This window comes from Tinamus guttatus, unplaced genomic scaffold (assembly GCF_059628265.1).
Source record: "Tinamus guttatus ecotype Peru unplaced genomic scaffold, ASM5962826v1 Tinamus_guttatus_pri_ptg000301l, whole genome shotgun sequence".
Lineage (NCBI taxonomy): Eukaryota > Metazoa > Chordata > Aves > Tinamiformes > Tinamidae > Tinamus > Tinamus guttatus.
The window spans coordinates 4,354,623-4,372,284 of NW_028288835.1; the positions used below are offsets into that span (position 1 = coordinate 4,354,623).

General features: G+C 38.4%; 1 protein-coding gene across 1 annotated transcript in view; it reads right to left on the reverse strand.

Annotated features, from left to right (window-relative positions):
• Window positions 1-1,491: 1,491 nt before the first annotated feature.
• Window positions 1,492-17,662, reverse strand: part of SH3RF1 (SH3 domain containing ring finger 1) — a 75,087-nt gene continuing 58,916 nt past the window's right edge. Inside the window, exons 7-11 of the mRNA XM_088528122.1 lie at window positions 15,199-15,369; window positions 14,776-15,035; window positions 11,088-11,446; window positions 8,638-8,972; window positions 1,492-4,176 (exon numbers count right to left, since the gene is read on the reverse strand). Coding sequence (XP_088384248.1) covers window positions 4,008-4,176; window positions 8,638-8,972; window positions 11,088-11,446; window positions 14,776-15,035; window positions 15,199-15,369 — 1,294 coding nt within the window. The 3' untranslated portion in view covers window positions 1,492-4,007. The remainder of the gene's footprint in view (window positions 4,177-8,637; window positions 8,973-11,087; window positions 11,447-14,775; window positions 15,036-15,198; window positions 15,370-17,662) is intronic.

Genomic DNA, 17,662 nt, shown 5'->3' on the forward strand with positions numbered 1-17,662 from the left:
AAACAGGTATTATGTCACATGTCTCACAAGAGCATGGGTGTCAGCTTGACAAATGAGGAAACTGAGGGCCAAAGAAGGTGGGAACTCAAGTTTTCAAGAGCAACTACTGATTTCAAGTCTCTCTTTCGGAAAGAGAGGCACTTGGACACCATTCTGCAGGAACGGTGTATTACATCCGTACCATTTCCCAAGAAAGCACTTAGGAGTGATTTGAGAAGTATAAATATTGCAGATACACGGCAAAAATCCAAAGAAAATAGCAGAACTGACATGTCCCATAGAAAACTGTGACATAGCTATTACTGGGCAGATATATGAAAGACTATCAAAGGAGTTTTAGTATGTCAGACATAAAAACTTGTTGAATAGACAAGCAGATTATTACATTTCATTAAAGCCAATATATCTTTAAACACATTTGCTTAAAGCTACTGGGAAGAACAATCCAGTAAAAACATTTTGCCAGCTCTTACGAAAAAAGTCAGAAGACTCACAAGCCATGTTTTCAAGCCTATACCAAACTATCATAATTGGTATTACAGCTGTAAGGCAGAAGTAATCAAGCAAGGGCAGGCAAGATTTCAAGCACCTTCGGCAAGCCAAACATATTAGAATCACTCAGGAACTACAATATCAAAATAAAACCAACCTAAAGTATCAGATGCTTCCTTTTACTGCTCAGCCATGAGGTTTGTGTATACTCTTCTCCTATGGACGCACTATGGATGCAATTATGTCAGATCGCATTTCTGCAAAAGATGAACAAAGTTGATTTTCTATCTTCTCTATTCCTACAATTCCTCTCCCCTGTCCCATAAAAAAGGTTAAGACACCCCGTTTTTACAGCCTAGATGCTGTGTGATCCACTGCTGTCAGGATCTAGGCCCAGGTCAGTCTTATCTAACGAGGAAACTATCACAGTAGCTGTCACATTTAGGGAGTCTAAATGTTTTGTGAACACTTTTAAAATTCCTTTTGTAATGAACCCACATATAGTGGACAACGAACCACATCTAAGCCAAGGTCTCCTGGTCAGGCTCTTACTTTCAGGACAAAGGAGTCTCCAACCACCCAATACTTCCACCATCAGTCAAAGTTAGGGTAGATACTTTACTCCCAGCATTGGGGACTCCCAATGTACACACAGCAGATCCACTACATTAGATGCTTCTGTCTCTAGGAAAGCACTTTGTAACTCCCACGTGCCTTATTGCAAACTAGTAAGCAGTGAACAAATTGAAATGGAAGTTACCTTCTTGCTTTGAAGTTACTTGCAGCAATACAGAAATGGAAAATACCAGCCAGATCCATCAGGTCTCCACAATTCTTGCAGTATACTCCATTATTCTGAACATCCGACATTATGAAATCTGAACATTTTCTATTAGCACAGCCAGATGTCCTTCTACAAATGCTGAAAATTAAGTTTTATTGGTTTTTTTTGTGATTAATTGGTGTTTAATATTTGCATACACATTTATACTTTAGCCATTTGCTAAGAAAATATTTATTAGGATTGAAAGTTTAACATAGTAAATCAAACACGTAACATTCATTGGACTTCAAACAGATATAAAATATCTTACAAAACTTTTTTTTAATGGAATTACACAGAGCAAATGTACAGGGTTTGTCTGTTTCTACACTGAATTAATCCCAAGCCAAATAAAAAAGAAAAAGGGAAAACCCAGGAAAGGCATGATAAACTGCATTTGTCATTGTTTCACTGCTAGGTAATAAGCCCTTTTTACAAATATTTATAGAATGTTAAAAAAAAAATCATGTATTCCATCTAACAAAACTATTGGATTAACAGCTGATTTTAACTGACTTTACATCATGAAATTCTATTAATAGAGGTACCTTAGTCACTTAGTTTAAAATATGGAGAATAGAGATAGAAAAAAATTAACTTTTAGTAGTCTTTAATATAAAATGCACTAAATCTTCCAAAATAAGAATATTATGACACACTAGTGCCAATTTATGCCGACAAAAACTGATATCAGCTTCTTTCTAACTAAAATTCATTTCACAAAACCTTTATATATTACATGAATATTCAAGTAAACTATTTAAAAATATTTAAAAACACAAAAGGTGAATTATACAGTGTTTCAGAGAGACAATTAATTGGGGAATGCTGTCATTTCCAACTATATAAATTTATAGATATACTTTTTTAATTTTTAAGACCATCATGATACTACCTGATATTGCAAGAAATCCTTGTCATTAATATTTGATATTTTTCAATGTATAATTTCAAAAAAAGAGAAAAACCAAAACACAATAAAGGATTTAATACATCACTGCATACCTGTTCATCACTACTTCTGTGTACTGTGCGATATGGAATCGCACTACTGGCTTCCCTCTGTAAAGTGCTGAGCAACAGCCAAATTCTGGCAGTTTTGGCTGGAGATGATGGTGCTCAGTGTCTTGCAAGAATCACAACTAGACTGCTATAATCAAACAATAATACAAAAACCAAACTTGGCTGAGTAGTGCATTTGCCAGTGTCAAATCTCTAGCAACACCCTGAAAGATAAAGATCACTTTTCTTGCAGGCCTCATGCTTCATATCTGCCAGCAGCAAGGACAGTATGATATTTTATTAAGGATTCAAACACTGGCCACCATCTCTGGCTGGAGGTGAGGTGCTCACTAGTTTTGGTCAAGTGGCTTTTGGGAAACTTTCAGAGCGAAATAACCCAGCAACAGGAAGTGTGAATGAAAAATGTAGATCATGCACAGTTATATTACTGCAAGAATTGAGCAAGACATGCAAGACAAAGAGAAAAAAGTCAGAACATACCAAAATAGCAATGGTTAAGAAGTTAGTAAAGTTTTCACAGTGTTTCATACAGCCTTTTACTTTAACACAAGTGCATCACTTACCACCACTATTGCTCAGACATTTTAAACATCTCTTGGCCATGCAGATCAGTTTGAGAAGAAAACATAGCAAATTACACTTCTTAGGCATTTTTAGACATTAAGTACAGCTTAGAATTAATTTTTATATTCAGTCTTATCAAACAGGTGTTTTGAAGCTATCATCGTTCTAAGTGTAGGGCTTTAACATTGCTTCCAAATTTGTTGGATCCTGAGAGGTAAATGCCCAAAGAACCGGCTATATATACAAAGCTAAGCTTTGCTCAAACAGCCAAATTCTTACATAAACAAAAGGTATAGGGAATTTCTTATTAGCACTCCTAAATTTCTGCCTTCCTTAACCTTTAGATGGTCCTAACTATCAGGTTGGATTTTAGTTAGTTTTTCACGTACATTTTCACCTCCTGGAAACATTACTCTACCTGGGTGACTTATGAAGAAATAGAACTAGACTCGAGAACACCACTGACCACTCACTTTTTTTCTTTTTTCTCCTCTGTCCTAAGAACAAAATACACATTTTTTTTTCCCCACATGGCAAATTCTATTCAACGCCACATCACCACCACTCAACATTAACTCATGAAACAGAGACTTACTCCACTGATCAGACACAGCAGGGGAAGAATGTCTAGAGGGTAAGTGGGAGGCTCTTTATCAGATATAATTGCTTGCTTAAAAGGAGAGAACCCAGCTTCCCCTTAGCTATTCTTTCATAAATTAATAATTTGCTAAAATCATAATCACAAGAATTGTAGCCATTACACAAAATTCAAGTTTTTTTTTTTTAAAAAAACAAGAATAAATTAGTTACAGCCTTGTAAACAATTGTTCATTTATGTAACATACTTGGAAAAAAAAAAGTTCCTCTATATAATAAATCAGACAGTACAAGGCACACATCACACTTAAGAATCCAAAGTGATAAAACCAGCAGGTGCCTTCATCTTCTTTGTTCGCTGGTGTAATTGTGCTATAGACAATGTAGGAATATGTATAATTTTGTTCTTACAGTCATTTGAAAGGATTTCATGACTGTGCTTTTTCTGGTAGAATACCTGTGCTATCTTACAGTACAGTATGATTTGCAGGTCTTGGAATGAATCTTCTCAAATGTTTTCTACAAAGCTGCCAGGGAAAAGGCCAGTTTTTCCATTCCGTTGCAGTGTGCCTTTGAACCAGCCATCCTCACGTTTTTTGTGTACAAACACAATGTCACCTTCCTTGAGTTCAAGTTCTGCTTCACTCTGTGGAGGATAGGACACCACGACCCTGTACCTGCATTAAAAAAAAAAAGGAAAAAAAACCAGCTCTTATTTTAGTCTTTCTTTTTTAACAATCCCTGTAAAAAGGAATAATAAACCTGTGCATGTTAAAACTTATCAGAAAAAAAAATCTGCCTAGAACTGTTTGATGAGTTTATATCAGCTGAAGTTAAATACATCTTGAACAGAATATAAAAATACAGAATTTAAGTCAAATATATGTATTTCATATCATAGTTTTCAAACAGATCTTTGTAAAACAATACATGTATTAAGAGGTTAAGTAACAGGAGAAAATTGTAAACACATTTTTGGATATAAACTTGCAGGCTCTTCCAAGCAGCATGACACAGCAGTAATCAAAGCATTCTTGAGAGTAACTGGACATAACTTTATGACTGTACACGCAATATGATGTTATCCCAGGGAGGGCCCTTGACACACAGAACAAAATAAGAGGCTAATAAAACTTGTTCACTTGTACTGTTGTTTTTTAACATTACTTTTACGTAAGAACCTTTCTATCCTTTTCAGGATAGAAAAAATGCCATCTTATTCAGCTCAGTTTATGTGCTGCTATACTTCACACCTTAAAATCTAAGATGCTAAGACATGCATCTAATTTTATATTGCATTTTTACAAATTCTATTTGGCCAAATCTGGGTGATCAGATCCAGACTCAGATTCACACAGCTGTCCACTCATCTCATCCTCTATCAGCTACAGAACAAAACTATTTTTTTTAATTTATTGCTTATAACATACAGCCAACATTACAAATTTCTTTCAGGGCAAAATAGCTTATGCTTCAGTGCAGAAGTTCATTGCCAGGTCCCTCAAAAAATTATTCACATTTGCTAAGCATGACTTACATTTTGAAAAAAACATGTTTATTCCTGCCTATTCTGATCTTTCAAAGGACATGCCTGCTTATCTCCTTCTTCAGTATATGTAAATATTTTGATATTTGCAAGTCTTTTTTTGGTTACCTCAGCTATAGATATCTTTCATGCATTTATTATGCAGAACGTATTTTCTCCTTTACATTTGACTGTCTTATGGTACCTTTTATTAACCTTAAAAGTATCCTAACTTTGTAGTTAGTCAGTGATAAAATATTTTCATTATAAAAATATTTAAGCTTCTCAGAGCATCCATTGCATCTGACACCAGTTCCTTCCCAGGTTCCTAATGGGTCTGCTGCATCCCACAGCTCTCTTGTACTCTGCATTTGTGAAAAGATTTATTTTAGTCTATTTTAATATTTCTCCATTCTGCTTTTCATTTCTAATACTGCATTTCAGATAGTTTTCAAGGAGATCAAAAGAGTACATCCTCCTTTTTCTCCTTCTCTTCATTGTTACTATTTCACTAGACAAAGAGATTGATTTTCTTCCCAGCTACGTGCACCTGATTTTTAGACAACTTTATTTGTGCTTCTCCTGTCTTGTTCTATAAACCACTTGTTTAACCATCAAATGGAGAAAAGTATTGCATTCTCACATGTGAACAATAGGCACAAAGACCTGGAGTTACTGTTATTGCATAAGTTAAATTCATATTCATTATTCAATTTTTTCTTCCAGAGATTTTCATTTAAACTCTGAATTTTTACCATTCCTGGTCCGCTCACCTGCCCTGCTGGCTCTGCAGCTCTGGGACCTGCTGAGTAGGTGCCTTGACCCCTACAGAAAATCAGGCCCCTTCTAGGGCAGGCCCGTGCTCGATGGCATTCGGTGCTGCCAGACCTGGCAAACAACTGCTGTCCTCTGAAACCACTGGCCTGCTCACTGATGTCACGCTGGTCATTTTGTGGTGCATAAAGTGACGTGGAACGACTTTAATCACAGAATAAGATTACTGCTGTCCTTCACTCTAACTGGATGAAAGACTCTACTTGTGCTATAATTTAGGATATGCAGTGCCGTGTATTTAGGGTCAACATCGGGTCTTCATCACCACTGTGGAGCGCTGGGAAGCTTATTATTACCGTGCTGTATATTTACCGGAAAACTTAAAGCTTTTTAACCAATGCTTCCCTTTATAAAGAAGTGGAAAAAAAAGGCGGGGGGGGGGGGGGGGGAGAAAAAAAAAATCATAAGATTTGGCAAAGACTACTTGGAACTGTCTTCTACCTCTTGTTCCATACAACAAGAACATGAAGGACTGAGGAGTAGTGTGAGCAACCCTCCGGATTCACTGGGGAAGACTGAGTATAGGAATGGTATAAGAATGGTGACTTAATGGTTTGCTGCACTGAACATCTGCAATGTGGAGGGAGCGTCATCTTCGTCCCTTCCTTTAGCGGAATGGCTATGGGAATCTAAGTATTTACCTGCAAATCCATAGCACAAAAAGCTAGTGTGCTACCAAACGTGCCAAGTCCACTTGTTCTCCATGATTAGAAGCTAGCCCTATTTTCCATAGAACATACAGGAAATATGCTTGCTATTACAGTGAAGAGAAAAATCAGTGGAATTAGAGCAAGAATTTGTAATTTCACCTTAAAGACAGCCAGGATTTGTGGAAAACTCAGTAACAAAAAAATGATCTTTTCAGCACATTTTCAAGCACTTCTCAGCATTGTGCCAGGCACTAGGCTCCCTTTTCTCAGAGAACATCCACAGAACGTTACTCCTAAATCCTCTAGTAACCTCTGAAAATTGAACCGCACTAATAGCTAAAGCTTCAAAGCCAGGGTCTGCCTAGAAAGAATCCTGCTGCTTTTTTCAAACAGACCGTAGCCTGTGATTGAAACTGTGATATGAAGGAGCAGAATAATCTCTGCTGCAGGTTTCTGTTCTTCACCTTTTTGTTGAGTTTATCTTCATGAATATTCTCCTCCACATCCCCCACTTTTCACTGCACTGCAGTATGATGCACTCTTATTCACCCCTTCTTACAGGTCTAATGGAAATGAATGCTGGTAGATTAAGAAATAAACTATATTTTAGGTAATAAGCATTATTAAGTAATACATTTTAAGCACTTTGGCCTAGAAAAAAATGGAAACATGGCATGAGCGTGTCAGCAAGGAAAGCTCTAATGCCTCACTGAAAAGGACAAGGAGAATTCAGTGTAAAGATCCAATTCTACTTAAATACACTGAAAAAAATACAATAGGCGAGCAGGGACAATGACTTTGTGGCAGCATTTTCCTGGTGGAAATTATCGTATAACTAAATAATAAGAATACACAGATTAAAAGGATTATTTTAGTGTATGTTATTGATAGTTCAATGCACATTCAGCATTGTTTTCAGTAAGTAGTTCAGAGAAAAGAAACTCTATCATGAAAGCAACATACTTGAAAAACCGACATTTTGTGAGGTTGCAAGTGATTTTACACACCCACTGCTCGTACCAGAATGAAATTGATATTTTCACAATCAAAGCTTAAAAATATATTACTGTCCCAAGCAGCTATGGTAACTTGAAAATACATGGTGCCATTTTTAAAGAAAATTCTTCCAGTTTTTATTTTCCACATGTAAGTGTAAAATCCCTTCAGAATTTCAATCACAAATAAAAGTTTCCTGAAGAAGAGTGTATTGAAACAATAATAACCTTTAAAAATATAAAGCAATGACAAATCAAATTAAGGACAAAGCAGAAAACCTGCACGCTGGCTGGCTATTGCTATGTGAATGTAGCTGAAGGACAGGGGTACTCTAAAGTAATGATACATCCACATAGCACAAATTAACATCAGATCAAAGCCTAACATAGTTAGCACCAATCAGTTCATTTCTACAACTGTTACAGTGCAACTGCAATATTTTTTTTTGCATGCCACAAAGTCCTCTATCTGCTGGAAAAGAAATCCTATGAGATTCTTCAAATTGCTTGTCTACTACAAGAGGATTCAGAAAATTGCCACTTTCTCCTCAGTCCATGCAACCCACCAAGGACCTCAAAACTTGAGAGCAGCAGGGGGACAAGGAAAAGTGACAGAACTTTAAAGCAACTGTCTGGTGGTTTCAGAATCCAGAAGACAAAGTGCTTTTTGGGCTCACTTTCTAGGAAGCAGAGCACAGCAACAGGCACAGCACTCAGGTACTGAAAGCATCTCTGCAACAGCTGAAGAAATCACATGCAAAGTCTACTCACAGATAAGGATCTTATTCACTGTACACTTATGTCTGCAGTTATACACTGCTAATAAGCTTAAAAGAACTAACATGATTAACCATATATGCAAAATTATAATGTGTTAATGAATTGCAAAATAGGAGGCTTATTTTATATATCTCAGTTCTCATATCAGACCTATGATCATAGTATTCATTCCAAAACCTCAAAGTAAACAAACACAAACATTAGTTGATTGATATACACATAAAGCACCATAAAAAATAAAGGACTCATTTTTTTTCTCTATGATCTCAGTATTTTGAAAGACTTCTAGCAGTCCTAACACACACTGTGTAGGTCAGAAATGCACTTTCTTTTAGTTTGTCTACGGTAATTTACCTTTCACAGACAACAGGCCTGGATTCATTCAGGACTGGACCCAGGGACGAGCAAGGCTGCCGAGGAGGCGGCGCTATCGGAATATTGGAATCCAGGGAACTCGTTTTCCGATGCAGCGTCTCCTGTGCCAGTGCAGAGACCTCGCTGTCGGGGGGACAGGGTCCAGCTTTGCTGTGGCCACCTGCTGAAGGAAGCTCTGGCCCCACTGCACCTTGCAGGGCCAGCTCTGCTGCTGCTTGCTCAGACTCCAGGGTCGGGGAGGCTGGAGGCGACACTCGGGGCTTGCGCTTAGTGGATGCCCCCGAAAGCAGTTTCAGCAAACCCTTCTTTTCTTTCTGTGAAACACAAAAAATGCTTCATTTTAGAATACAGGTATTTAGTGAAGAGTTGAACTTTTCCTTCTTTAGATGGCATTTGGATCAGAGAAGACTCAGTAAATCAGGAAGAGAACTCTACAAATAACTACAAAGTATTAAATTCATGAAGAGAAAAACAGTAATTTCTTTGGACCATAAATTTCCTAAGGCCTTTCGCTTCATTTGTTAAAGTTAAGTTAAGGTTTATCATAAAGGCCAATACCACTGGCCCAAAAGGTAGTCTAGAAGCAGTAGCAAGGAGTCAGATTTCCACAAAGTGAATCTAGGAGGTAAAATAGTTAGCTAACATAGAAATTTCTAGGAAAGAATAAAGACTCTATCAAACCAAACTGGGAGAAAAGCCTGCCCTAGAGGCTGCTGTCTAGATAAGTGTCTTCTATTTATCCTCCCTCTGTAAGGGAAAACCTTCACAATTTAGCAGAAATTTGCCACAAGGGGAATGTATTGTGTTTTGCTGCTCTGCTAGAGGGGAGAATTGTAAGCATTCTTTTTGCTTGTCCAGACAGGGATCCCTCAAGACTATTACTTACCCTGAAGAGAATTATTTAAGTAGCTTTTGTGTTTCTTGTCTTTTTTTAAGGGGTGTGGCAGTGATCTTCTTACCAACCCTTTGACTGAGAGAGTTTAGTGCTTAAGAGAGGTGCCAGATTATAAACCCTGAAGACAAAAATAAACTAACCACAGAAACAGAAAAGCATGAGCAACCTGGGATTTTTATTATAGCTTAGGATGCAATGGAATTGGTGAACTATGAGTGAAAAAAAAAATTATCTGTCTCTCTTCCAAGTCTCCATTATTTTCAAGCTATTTCAGCAAATAACTGCTGTCTATGAAATGGTTGAGAAAAAAAAAAAACCCTCCAGAATGTCACCTAAATATGTTAGCATCTTCAACCTTAAGCTCCAAATGGATTTTCTAAAAGCCCTCCCTAAAGATCTCTTATTCTGCTTTCAGCTGCCTACAGTAAATAATTCTGAAAACAAAGTTATTGGTACCTCCATTTGATAATTATCAACAAAAATAATTAAAAAGTAGCAGAGATTAGTGCACAGAATATGAACTTCAGCTGAGAGTGCATGTGGGCAAAGAATAGCACAGCAACTGTCTAGAACAGCTGAGAGCTAAAGGAAGTTGTTAAAAGAAGGTAAAAAGATTAAAGATTATGATAAAGATACCACACTCTAAAACACAGTTGGAAAGAGAAATTTGGTTTTTTGCCTATCATATAACATAATCTCATGGTTCACAGGCCAGTGAGAATAAGTTTAAACCCAGAAGAAAGCATTTCAAACAAACTCAGGAAAGAAAACCAACTCAGAGAGACTCTACTACTCACATTTAGAAAAGGAAACTTGTCTGCTTGATACTTCAGCTTTTTTTCCTTTATCCAATAAACATGGTTTGCAACATGTGTTTTATCTATATATCCATCTGTCCCTAACACTATTGTGTTCATGAGCAAGTATCCTTTCTGCTGATGTAGTAAGCAAAATGAGAGTTTTTTCCACTTATTTATATAGGCTAAACAAATAGCGATTTTCATTAAAAACTACTTTTATTTTATTATAGTGATCTTTTAAAGGTCCTGGAAGTTCATTGTCTTCTGCAATTTCTCCTGTCAGTTTAGAGACACTCACTGACAGCATTTGATAACCACGCTGCTTTCTAAAACATGCAGGAACTTGGCTGCGAGTCCAGAAACAGAAAATATTTAAAATTCCAACTGTCAATCTAATGACTCTTCTGAACTGTGTCAATTCACTTTCTGTTTTTAATATTAATGGCCTGCATCTGCTGCCTTATTTCAACCCTCCAACAGGGATGCTCTGCTCTGCATTTCAATCCATCCTAAATTATTCTCGTTTGGCCAAGAATGGACTTGCCCATAGCTATAGTTGCAAGTGGATGGCTCAGTCTTAAAAGCCTTACCATGGTGTGACTCAGAAAATGAAGACGGGGAAACAGAAACCAGACTCACAGAATGGTTGAGGTTGGAAGGGACTCCTTACAAATTTGCATACAGAAATAGAGGAGAGTTCAAAATTCAAGGCAGCGATTTTATTCTCTGCCCACCTTGCTGTCCTTGTCTGGTTTAGCAACAGCAGCATTTCCACCGGCTCCCAAAGCAGTATCCGGGGACGCAGGAGCTCCGGGATGAGCGTTCCCGCTTCTCCCGGTGACATCTCCCTCCACACAGGGAGCGGTGGCGCCGGGAGAGCCCAGGGAAGCCGCGGCACAGGCCAGCGGGACGGCCGAGCGGTTCGCGTTGACGGCGGCCACGTAGGCCGCGGCGCTCGCGTGCTGAGGCGGGAGCTGCTGGGAAGCCACGGGGTGGTGGGGAATGATCACGGCGGCAGGGATAAGGCACGCGGAACTCTGTGCCTGGATGGGCGTCACGGCGGCCGTGGGTCTTTCCTGACTGTGCGCAGCAACTGGAACAGAGAAGGAAAACGCAGGAGCATTAATCTTTTCACAGGACACATTAGAAGTGAGGTACGGTCACTGTATTATAACTGGCCAATAAAAATCCTAAGAGGCTTCTTTCCTACCATTCTCTGAGGTAATACAATAGTGACATGTCACATGGCATCAAATTTATCTCACTGGAATAAAGAGCTAGCATATGCCTGCTACTTGCACCAGTAAGCGACAGAATAACTACAGACCTGCAACTATTATGAAGGTTATCTATGCTGCACAGAAAAATGCTTCATGTATGAACTGAGATGCAAAGTGAAGATTACATTTTAGTTCATAAGAGGCAGCTAAATCCTGCGTGCAACTTGTTTGCTCATTTAAATATGCTGCATAGTTGTCAGGGCACATAAAACAATGTAGGAAGGAACACTCCTTATAGAAGCTGCTAAAAATATAATTGGATTGTTTTCCCTAAACTATTCAGTAAATCCACAACAGATTTAGTGGGTCTTTCAAACAATAAGTACAGTGGCAATTACTGCTATGAGTGGTTTCTTTGAAAATGTAAGCTATTGTCTCCTGGGATGTTTAAATATAGAAGTAGATTTACTCATACCCCCGTGAAATAAAAGGAACATCTAGACTGGAAGTTGCATAGGGCTGAATAAACTAGCCTTGCTAAGCCCAGCTACGTAGAACAGAGCTCTGCAGGAACAAATTTGTCCGTTCCAAAAACTATATGTTTAAATGGTCACCAGCACTTGCATTAGGTCATTTGAACAGCTCAAGTATCTCTGTACCACTGGGTGAAATGAACTGCAGACATCATCTTACCCGAACAATATGAGGCAGAATGCAGCATCCCAGTACTGCACAGCCTCTTTCCTCCAAGTATGTGGAAACAGGCATCACTCAGGTTGGTGCACACACTTCTCAAATATCAGTTCACTCTGATATTTCAAATGCTAATTGGAGTTTCAGGCTAGTTGTAAGCAATACCCTGGAATCAAGCCTCTAGCACTTGCTCTCTTTATTCTGCTCTCTTCACTAACTCCCCTGCTTATTTGGTTAGATTGAGCCAGCAGTATATTAGCAAAGACTGACATAGTTCACAGACTTGACATAACAATCCTATAATTTGTATTATATCCAACTACAATGTCTAAGAAACAGAAGTCTTTTCTAAGAAGGAACGACAACTAAATGCTATGTATAATTTTGTGACACATACTCTCTCCCCCCTGCCACAGACGCTTTTAAATCCCAAGTACTACAACTACTTCAGATAGGACGGATAGGACAGCAGCAATGCAAGCAGGAGTTTTAGTTAAAATGGATTATTACTGCTGTCTATTGATTATGAGACAAAGTCAATTTTCTTAAAAACAGCTGCTGTTCTTCACGATGCAACTATACTTGCATGCAAGTAATAATGGTACAGGCATGTAATAACTTTCTGTTTCTGTTTTCTTATCCTTGATGCAGAAGAAGAAATCATCAAGTCACCCATAAAACAGGCAGGGTGCACATTTCTTTCCTGGTGCCTCCCAAATGAAGAAAAAACACTGGACTCCTCAGCAGCTGATGGCAGGCAACAGCTAAACTATTTGAAGAAGGGTCCTCAAAGTCCTAAGCTAAACTGAAATTGAAGAGCCCTGCACAGCACAGCATTAGTCCTCAAAACTAGTCCAAAAACTAGAAAATAATGCTCAGAAAAGGTATTTGGGAAAACTCAAAACGAACACATTGCAGATGCTGACTACAAGATTTTCTGCAGTAAAGCGTAAAGCAGCCATTACTGCGTCACTTCTAATTAAATAGGTCATTATAAGGAACAGAACTCTCCATCTCCCAACGGGACACCTTTACACTGCAATCCACTGTAAAGCTCCCCATGAAGAGATGGCAGCCCCTTCCATTTTTCCATTTTGGACTTGGAAAGTTGGCTGTCATGTTTTCCAGCTGACCAGAATTGTAAGAACTTACTCATCTTGACAGCGCAGGACTGAGGAAGTGCAGGAATAGAAGGTCCTCTGGGGCCTGCAGGAGCTTTTCCCTTTGTGCTCTCACTTGGAAGCTCCTCAGCAGGGCAAAAGCAGGATTTAGAGTAGAAAACACCTGCGCCTGAGAGGCAGGAATCTACAGATGTTTTGCTTTATTTTTCTCTTTCCATCTGCCAATAACACTTGGGCTCCTTTGCTTTCATTTCATGGTAAAGAATGAAGTTGTTGGACTGCATCAGATGCAATAGTCCCTTACAAGATCATACTGACAGAAGATTGGGCCAATTAGGGAAATAAAGGTACTAAATACAGACATCTCCAGATATCCTACCTTCAAAAACAAATCTGGTGCTGACATCTGAACGTGCATGTAAGGTTTTATATGGAGATGAACAACTTTAAAGGAGTGTGGGCTAATTCATAGATCCTGAGACCGTAAGATTCATAATGGTCCTTAAGGGGATTCATTTGGATCTTTTATCTTCTCTTCAGTCCCTAAGAGCAACTGGAATCCCTAAGGCTCTAATTGGGTGGTATTATCCTAGTTGGCATATCCACAGAGAAGCACATGAATTTGGTAAACAAAATATCTTGAAAGCAAAACTATGACTCTTTCTGGATCCAAGTTTAAATAACAGGAGGTTCACTATGATACGGCCTTTCACAGTGAATATGGAAACAGACCCATCAGAAACACACGGTTTTATGTAATAGATGGTTCACATCTTGAACACAGGATAGTCATAGTGTTTCAGAGCCAAAGGCAGAAGTTACAGTCAATAGTTTAGAGAACAAACTGGAATGCCTCAAGACCAACCCCAAACTAAAACACTGAAAAAGAAGAAAGAAAAAATGCAAAAGGTCTTCAAAGATGTTAGGAGGGAATTTAAACATGAGTGCCAAACTAGAGAAATATGTATTTGTTATGCAGTTAACACTGGTTAAAAAATAAGCTATAATTAAGATGTCCCTATTTTTATATTTATATGTCCCTATTTACATGAACTGCATGAGTAGGGAAGCTCAGACAATATGCCCCCATCCCAGATAGTGCTGGAATAAAAAAATTCCCTCAAAGTGCTTGCATGCAAATTCCCAACAGCTGCAGCAGATACAGACAAGTACTTAAAGGAGATTAAGAGATGCCACATTCAGAGCAATAAACTTGCATTTCATAAAGCATCCAGCTCTACAAAACAACATTAAAAGGCCTTTTTTGTCCCTTTAATTTAACATATATTTAGACAAAGCATGGCTCCAGCTATCTCCTCAGACAGACTCTAGAGTTTGGCTCCCCCTTCCCTCACAAAATTTATTTTTTAAATTATTACTATTATTACCTGTTCTAACTGCATTGCGAGCCTGGTTGACCGTCATTTGTCCTGTCATGTGCACGAGGACCTTGGCTTGAGGACTGGTTTGGATATGTGCTGCAGAAACCACAGCTGTGGGTACTGAGCTCGAGTTCACCGCCACACCATTCCCCTGGAGCTTCTGAGACGTCCCACTAGCTGTGGAAGGGCTGACCATTGTTACCACTCGTCCTGCTTGGGCAGCAGTAGACATGGGAACTTTTGTTTGGGACGCACTTGTCACTGTCCTGTCAAAATTCAAAATACAAAAGTGAAACACAACTGAAAAATGAGCTAGCTGCTAAAGCCCACAGCTCTTCTACTATCTAGTTTTTAGGATTGCATACGAAGCCAAAATCATTTTGGATGTGAAATTAGGGAAGCTATTTATCCATCTGCATACAAACATACCTCGTAACTGGAGCCACGTAATTGCCAGGAAAAACACCAATCTTGCTTGTATGCATGGAAGTTCCTTTGAACCAGCCATCTTGACAGCGTTCAAACACCAGGAACATTTCTCCCTTCCGCAGTTCCAGTTCATCATCTTTCCGAGGAGTGTACGGATATATAGCGATGTATCTAAATGAGAGAAAAATTCTCAATATATGCAACTGCTACGTGATGGTTTCTAATTGTTTTAGGCTTGTGTTTTCTAGCTGAGAGAGAGCCTAGAGTCAGACATGACAAGGCATGGCAGAAAGGGTTACATATTTGGTGATCCATCATACTGCTACAGTATTAAAACAGAAGTTTTGACAATATTAGAGGGAAATGATTGTTAAGAATATATTCCCAGCTGTGCTTTAGTATCATGCTTAATACATCTAATAAGATCATTCATTTTCCTAAGTTAATGAATTTAATTAATAAGTGCTTATTGATTAGTTATCCCATCATATTCCTCTTTTCTCTTAGTATGCTCATTTCTAATATCTCCTCCTCTTTGTGACATGTCAGCTCCTTCTGGGAGCAAGTACTGGCAAGTACTGATTGTTGGAACTGAAAATATCAGTATCAGAGAGAGTTTTCAAAACGCAACATTGGAATTCCCTGTATTTGTAATCTTCCACTCCACGTATCTCCCTGAAACTCCCAGATTCCCTGTAATTGGGGTTTTGTAGCAGCATCACTCTGTGGTGTTAGGAAAAATGTGTGTTATTGGAACATGAAATTAATGCATAAGGTAGATATCAGTTGTTCCAGTTTAGAGCCTATTTCCTTTTTTTTTTTTTTCTCCTAAGCAACAATATTTAAAACCATAATACAGTGCATGAGAAATAACAGTGGGGGTGGGTAAGCTCCACCCCCATTTTTTAAGGGGCTAAATATATATAAATATCTAAGTAGCTGAACCTCTTGCAATTACATGCTGGAAAATTTGTAACTGTGAGATTTCCTTTTATCACATTAAACAGAGACACTGCTCTACTATTACAACGTTCTGTTTTCTGCCACGAGTTAAACATAAAACCTTTCAAACCTTAAAACTTACACTTACTGATCCAGACCTTTCAGAAATTACATACTCTAATAAATCACATTTTCTCAAAAATAATACACTTTCACCAGAGGCAGCCAATTAGTCTGGCTGATGAGCAAGTACGCTACCCTCCTTTTTTGAAAAACAACCCACAATTACTTGCACTGGTTGCCTTTCCAATCTTGCAACCCCAAGAACAAAAGGAAGCACTCTTCAGGAAAAAATGTCTCTTGGTCAGTAAGGGCAGTATTAACTGTACACTTCTCCCTTTCCCATTAGATCTTTGTTCTCTGCTGCCCACACAAGAACCTTGGCATTAGCTGCAAAAATGATTTAAAGGCAACACAGTGGCAAACATATGACACAGTGGAAACAAAAGGCTTTACTGGCACAAGATTTGGGGATCATCTACAAAGCTGCACAGTAAAGCTGCCTGTGAAAGTAGCTAATTGGTGTTCATTAACTTCACTTTTAGTTAAATCCATCTAAGTTTCCTTAGTATCCTCGTACAGAGCAACGCTTTGAAGATGGAGAACAGGAGTAAATGAGATGGGAACTTGATTAACTGCAGTAAGCATAGTAATCCACTAAAAAAAAAAAAAAAAAAAAAAAAGCTGAAATGCTCGATGCCAAAGAAATAGCCCAAACCCAGATGCACCTGCTATACAAGAAAGGCATTCTTTTGGAGTGGGAGGAAACCTGGTGGGAAGATAAAATAAAAGACGCAGAACAAAAGTGGTCCTTGCATTATTCAAATGCCTTATTAGATGGTTCAACCTCTCCTGAATTTTATTTTTCCTTTTAACTTTCCTCTTCTCCAAACCACACACACAGAAGTTCCCAAGAAGAACGATGCTGTCAGCAGCACATGTTAATATACAAAATATTTTCACCCAGAAAGATGACGCACATTTCCTTGTATTACAAGCGTGAAGACATAGTGCTAACTAGCAGCTTTCTGCCTTCACTGCAAATTGCCACCCCCTAATTAATGAAACTGTAGAATCTTCAATCAAATTTCACTCGCAACTTGCATAAGCAGCCTGACAATGTCATGCTAATATAACAGTCTAAATGATACACAGCATTTGGTGTGTTTTGGCATAAGCTCTTCCACATGAGAATAGCTTTTTCATTCCATTCATAATAGAAAACATCAGATAAATTCACTCCAGGGCTTGCTGCTTGCATGTACACAGTCTTCATTCCTAACGCAGGGATTCATTCATCTTTTGCATGATAAATACTTTCTATTTTTTGAAGTGAGTCTTTTCAATATGCAGCAACATCTGATTATATTTACCTAAGTCATAAATAGCCCTCAGCGAGAAGGCTGTTTGGGGATATCACCTTTATGTATGTTTTGTTGCCTTTGTTCCTCATTACAGGCAT